The 6661-nt window shown below is 42.2% G+C and overlaps 1 protein-coding gene across 1 annotated transcript; it reads right to left on the bottom strand.

Moving 5' to 3' along the window:
• Positions 1-4114: 4114 nt before the first annotated feature.
• Positions 4115-4681, bottom strand: LOC139835889 (beta-fructofuranosidase, insoluble isoenzyme 7-like). Its single transcript, XM_071825785.1, has 2 exons — positions 4517-4681; positions 4115-4432 (listed from the first exon to the last, which is right to left on the bottom strand). Exons 1-2 carry the CDS (start codon positions 4679-4681, stop codon positions 4115-4117), a joined length of 483 nt encoding a protein of 160 aa, XP_071681886.1.
• Between the last annotated feature and the right edge of the window lie 1980 nt (positions 4682-6661).

The following is a 6661-nucleotide window of genomic DNA, read 5'->3' as shown; positions in this document are numbered from 1 at the left end:
GTGATCTAGTGGCTACGACCGTGACCTTGCTGGAAGCCCTAAACGAGGTTAGCTGCGGAATAGAATTTGCGTTTTAACAAATTCGGACCTGAACAAAATTTTCAAAACTGAACAAAATTTCAGTATGAATATTTCCAAAATTATTATTATTTTTTATCAAAATTTTATTTATTTTTTTAAAATATTCAAACTCCAAAAAAATCGGATTACAAAAATGTTTGAATGTTGAAAATTTGCTCGAATTTAAAATTGCTCCAATTTGAAATTTTCTCAAATTTGAAAATTGCTTCAATTTAACTTTTTTGCTCGAATTTGAAAATTGCTTCAATTTGAATTTTTCAGGGATTTGAAATTTTTGCAAGAAATTAAAATTTGCTCGAATATGAAAAAAAAGTGTTCAAAACAGAAAAATAAAAAAAAGGGAAAAAAAAAGAGCAAGAAAAACCGACCAAACCAGCGATGAACCGGAGAAAAAAAACGAAAAACCACCGTAGATGGGCCGCGGCCCGCTCTCTCTTGCACGCGTGCGGGCGTTTGTACGCGCCGCTGCTGGGCGGAGAATAGGTTTTGCCATCCCAGTGCTGGTTCAAAGGGGTATGTGTCTCGCATGCCTAAAATGTGTTGTTTACGACGATCCTTACCTGCATGACCACGTGTAAGCGGTTATGTCTCTCACATGTACAACTATTATCTGCAGGACACGGGGAATACCAAGTTTGATAAGCCAATCTCCTGTCATCCATAAGAACTGCAAAATGGTTTGCAATTATTTCAACTCCATGCAAAAATTCTCAAAATTACTAGTACTTTAGGAAGAATACAAATATTGTATCCTAATGATGTTCCATTGTTTCTATTTTGCAAGGAATTTTCCGTGAAGTTCATAGAGAGGTACCTCGGGTACCTAGATGATGCAATTATGATACCAGTTTAGTGTGCGGGATATCAAAAATCTTACAATGTCAAGATGAGGCTGGGACAATATCTAAAGAGGGCAATGATGACAAGTGGCTGGACGAAGGTTGTCAGGAGGTTGGGCTTAGAAGAAGGTAGCATCTACATCTTCTGCTTCTCGGTCGATAGGAACGGTGATTACCCTTGGCTTCTCATCGCCCCCTGAACTCATGAAGACGGTGGCAACAGTACCTGAACCCATGAAGAAGGTGACAACGGTACTAGTGGTAGCATTTTGGGATGCAATAGCACTGTTGTGCTAGTATGAAATGTTGGACTTCGGTAATCTAGTTTAAGTATGGAGTGTTAAGTAATGCTAAGTATTGACATCAGTAATAATCTAGTTCAAGTATGGACTGTTAAGTAATGCTAAGTATGGACTGTTAGAAATGGACCTCTATGTTTGTATAGACTGTTAAGTAATGCTAATATGCAATATGGGTCAGTATGTATGAACTGCAGTGTTAGTATATATGTATGGGATGTTGCTTTCATGTGTAAACCAGCTTATCCTCTGATGTCCATGTTATTGACACTTGCTATTGGGAAAAACAATTAGCTAGCTATGCAAACAACCCAATGGCTGACAACATCTTTCTATGTGATTCTGAAACAATGTATGTGCTCTCTTGGATTGGCAATGAAGTAGCACTGTCGTTTACATGGGTTAATTGATCTTTTAGGATAGTTGTTAAGTGAGAAATCATAAATTGTGGCACTTAGAAGTGCCCCAAAAGGTATATATCTATTGAGGCATTAGAAAAAGTGCTCTAGTAGGTATACATATATTGGGGCATTTGAGAAGTGCCCCAATAGGTATATAATTAGAGGCACTTCTAAAAAGTACCCCTAATTGACTACTATTAGCCGCACTTTGACAAGTGCCACTAGGAGAAGTGCCCCTAATTCTATGACGTGGTGTAGTGAGAGACGGAGATGGTGGGCAGGGACCTGGCCGAGGCGGGGCGAGGACGCGGAGGGAGGAGCCGGATGGACGCGCGGCCGGAGGAGGGGCAGTCGACCAGCTCGGTCGAGCACGAGGGAGCGGGGTGGTGCCGCGTTTGCCGGCCGGAGCGCGGCAGGTCGCTGTTGCTGCTTGCTCGCACGCGCGCACGCCTGCCTGCCTGCTCGCCGCTGCTAGACTGTTGCTGCTTGCTGCTGCTGCTCATGCGCGCGCGGATGCTGCTGCTGCTTGCTCAGGCACGCCGCCGCTGCGTGCTGCTCTTGCCTCTTGGCATGGCTGTACTCCCTAATACTAGTAGCTCCAGGATTTAGTACGTACTAATAATTGCCAGATTAACTAAGTTCTACTGCCAGAATAATTAAGATTAATTGACAGATTAATTAGGCTAGTTATTAGTTAGTAGTAGTTGCCTGATTAATTAGTGGTGATTGCCAGATTACTACTCCCTCCATATCACAGCTTAAGGCGTAAATCTCTGAGCACGCTTATTAAGGAGCGACTAGGCAGCGATCACCAGGAGGGAAAAAATTGGGCAGTTCCCCTTTTACCCCTGCATGCATGCAATTACTCATGCAATCACCAAGAGTAATTGACAGATTAATTAGGCCAGTTATCATAATTTGCTTAGGGTGATTGCCAGATTAATTTGGTATTGTAGTTGACATACTCCATAGTATTAGTTTAGTACGGAGTTGTAATTGACATATTAGTTAGTACGGAGTTGCCTGATTAATTAGTGGTGTTACTACTGCCATATTTACTAATTTCCAGAGTAGTTCTAATAGCCATATTAATTTCGTGTAGTTACCAGTTAATAAGACTAATTACTGGATTAATTAGGGACATTATGGTTTTCTCCCGTGTTAAAACCTGGTAATTAAATAAAATTTACTAGCCAATTATTTCTGCAACTTTAAGGCAGCTAGCAATCTTTTCAGCTAGGCTTGGCGGAAGTGCATGCCGCACTCTGTTTTTCTCCGGTAGTCCTGCTTTTTTGGTCCGTGCATCCACGGGATGATGGAGTGGGAGTTAATTTTTTTTAGGAGTGAACCGTCGCACGGAGACTCGATCTATGCGGCGCCGCCGCCTAGTGCCGTCCAAGAAAGAAAAGCCTGTGCTAGGCTAATAATGCCACAGAGTGAACTATCTTTATGCACAGGCTAATAATTCCTATCTGACAGTATTTTACTATGTAGTAATATAGTAACAATTGTTTTCAAATGATCGTATTACGCTTTAAACCCACAATTTCAAAAAAAAAAGCATAAACATACTTCTGTTAGCACTTGGAGGAACCTTGAAGGAATCCCCTCAGCACGTAGTATTCTTGGTAAGTGTCACATTGTGCTTCACATAACTCAACCCAGTGCAGTTTGCGTACGGGAAGCCCGGCGATATGAAATGTCACCGACTTAGGTTACCATCACTATATACACTTTCTTGTAAGCTGCTGCATGAAATAAGTTGAATATGCGAAATTCTTACGGTTTATGAACTCTACCCACGATAGTGAAATTCTAACGGCTGGCGTCCGTGATTTTTTCTCTCCTTTTTAAAGAGGTTTTTCCACGTTAAAATTGTTGTGTTGCACTATGTTGGTTTGATCTACTTCTCCCCTTTTGCCGGCCGTGATTGTAACAAAAGGGAACATGTCCGGCTGCAACATGCTAGCGGCGCGGCGTTCCGCTCCCAACTTTGGATATTCTACGTCCTGGTCATGGCGGAGACGGCGAGGTGCCAAAGACTGTCGCGACCAAGCCGCGCCATGGAAAGGTCACGAAAACTAGCACCGAGAACGTTGTTGAGGAGCGGGATGACGAGGTTGAGGATTTTAGCATAGGGGGAGAGACAAAAATATATCAAGTCTTAACATTTTCCAAAATATGTTACCTTTCTCGTGTATTCCTCAAGGGGGGGGGGGGGGGGGGGGGAGGCGGGGTATTCTTCATCAATAAATCAACAATTTCTGTAATTTGCTGTTTTTTTTTCCTTTCTTCTTTCATGGGAGCCCCTCAAATCCTTGGCGCACGAGAGGGCATTCGCAAAAAACGAAGAGATTCTGGGGTGGGGGAGAGAGGGTTGGCATTTCTCTTTCTAGATGTTTAAATAAACAAACATATGAAAAATATTGACGAATTGTGACATTTCTCTTTCCAAAGGATACTTACTTTGTGAGATCGGTGCACATGAGACCTTCTACATGTCAAGGTGCCTGAACACTCTGAAAAAGATCGTCATGTGCTCCTCCAAGTCAACTGAGGCCATAACGAGAAGCCCGAATGGGCCGGCGCTGAACCGCACTAACGCGTCGCTTTCCCCGCACAACCTATTAGGGTCCAGCAGCTGGCTAGGCTCGACGTTCTCGGCTCCCTCTAGGGATAGGACGTTGAACACAACCTCCAGGTCCTCCTGCGATCCCACGATGCCAGTGATCTCCTTCATGCCACCACGTTCACCTCCGCTTCGAGCGAACTGACTCGCATCACCCTGAGCGTCTCGATCTCCCTCGATCCACTGAAGAATCTATTTCATGTTGCTGTCCAGCAATATCTTTCTTGGGACCGTTTGCACGCCAGCCCAACCTCTGGCGACATAGACATGCACGTTGTCGGATTCGTTGGTCCAGCCCCAGAGCAAGCATCGTTTCTTGGCCTCGTCGTGTACGTACTTGGACTTATAGACGAGGTTGTAGTCAAAGGGCTTCCAAGTGCAGTAGTCGGTGTCCGCCTCCACCTTACTTTGTAGGGGGGCATAGGGGGGCATGGCCCCCGCCCCACGAACCAGCCAACCAGCCCCACCCCACACGAGATAAAAGAATTTTTTTTATTACTAAAGGCATCATAAACCAATAAAGAGATTTTTCGAGCGGCACCAAAGTATCTACCGTTCTTTTCACAAAAGAACACATATACTATACAATTAACTGGGTCCATAACTTTATAGTGTACTAGATTTAGATGTGCGCCTTGGCGCACGATCCCGTGGAAACCACACCGAATCGCAGTTTGTATAACAACGGTTATTGGCTCGGTACAACTAAAGATGAAATATTAGACAAATAATAATGTTGAACCATGCATGTGGCCAACAACAAATCCATGGCAAACATGTAGATCAATGTCACACATAAATAGTTCTTGAACCAACAAAAAACATTTCGTGCTGACTATCAAGCCTTTCAACTTAAAAGCAACCGACTCAAAGCACAATCTCCGGCTCTGAAAGTATTTCAAGACTCATGGTCGTCTGTCAACTCGATCCGCGTGTTCCCGGACTTCCAACCTGATAAACAATTTGAGAACCGCTATATTATCCACACGTGAAACAAGCGGTAAGTTCAAAGCACACAACACTTGGTTATTCAAAAAGGAAATATAGATGCCACCAAGCACTCAAGTGTTCGAAAAGAAAATATAGAAACAACCGAGCAAGAATGATGACAAAAATAACATCTACATAAGTTGCACAGGGATTGTTTGCAACAGGAACCTACTTCATATGTAGGCCAATCAAGAAAGGACATTGTATTTAGAGGACACGACACCCGAACAGAAAATGAACACCTAATAGCTGCTACTTGCATCACCAAAAGCCGACATTCCTGCAAAGGAAAAAGCAAATTAATCAATAGCTACACTGAAAGCCAAAAGCCTAAATCAAACCAATATTAAAGAGCACGAGCTTATTCATGTTCAGTATGATACGATAGCTTGCACTGAAAAATGAGAGAATAGATCGGAGAAGCAATAGTCATGAAAGTACATTATATAGCAGGAACATCCTACTCCCTCCGTTCTGATTTAGTTTACATTCTAGAAAATATGAGACAAATTAGTAGTGCATTTATTAATACTACTTAGGTATGTGAACAACCAATCCAAACTAAACTAAAAATAACAACATCCAATAAAGAGAGCAAAACCACCTCGTTGTTAGTGTTGTGTTGTTGACTAAAAGTTAGAATGTAGAGTATTTCAGAATAAATTTTGAGGCTAGAATATAAACTATTTCAGAATGGAGGGAGTAATTAGAAATACCATTTTATACGGGTACTATCCTAATAAGAATCATTGGAATATAGACCGGTCCAATCTATCAGACAGTGGGGGTGATAACACAAGCTGTGTCAAAATCGACAGAAATAGTTGAACGGAAAAGCAAAAGCAGGCGAGAAAAAACACGGAGGTATGTTGTGCACATAATAGTAGTAGTCAAAGTTAGAGCAAAGCATACTGCTCTTCTTTATATTAGGGGTGCGGCCACGTATTAATCTCTAGTAAAACACTATGTGGGTCAGCAATAGCATGACATGTTTTGCAAAAAAATACAATACAGAAGGAAAAAATGGTGTAAACAAAAGACGATAGGTACATAAGTAATCACCTGCTAAACAATTGTAGATGAAATCAGTAAATATATTACACATGGTAGTGTTTCACCTCAAACTTCAGCGTAGTGTAGTTACAGACCTTTAGTGTTTTTTTTGCAAATATTGCATGTACTCGATTGCTTGGAACACCGCCAGGTTCTCAGCAACCGGTACGCTGGTCTTTTGTAATGTCGAGTTTGGAAGCTGCATATGATCTAATGGCGTCGTGCATGACACACGCTCCTGATGTGCACCTAGTAGAGAGTAAAGTAAATGTCCGATTAGTCAAGGGGAAATGACACCTAACATTAAGCCCACGTGGCAAACAGAAATCTCTAGGTAAATGTCCGATTAGTTGGCGGAAGGATGCAAGA

This window comes from Lolium perenne, chromosome 2 (genome assembly GCF_019359855.2).
Source record: "Lolium perenne isolate Kyuss_39 chromosome 2, Kyuss_2.0, whole genome shotgun sequence".
Taxonomy (NCBI): Eukaryota; Viridiplantae; Streptophyta; class Magnoliopsida; order Poales; family Poaceae; genus Lolium; species Lolium perenne.
The sequence above is the reverse complement of the archived record's forward strand: the minus strand, read 5'-3'. Positions and strand labels throughout refer to the sequence as shown.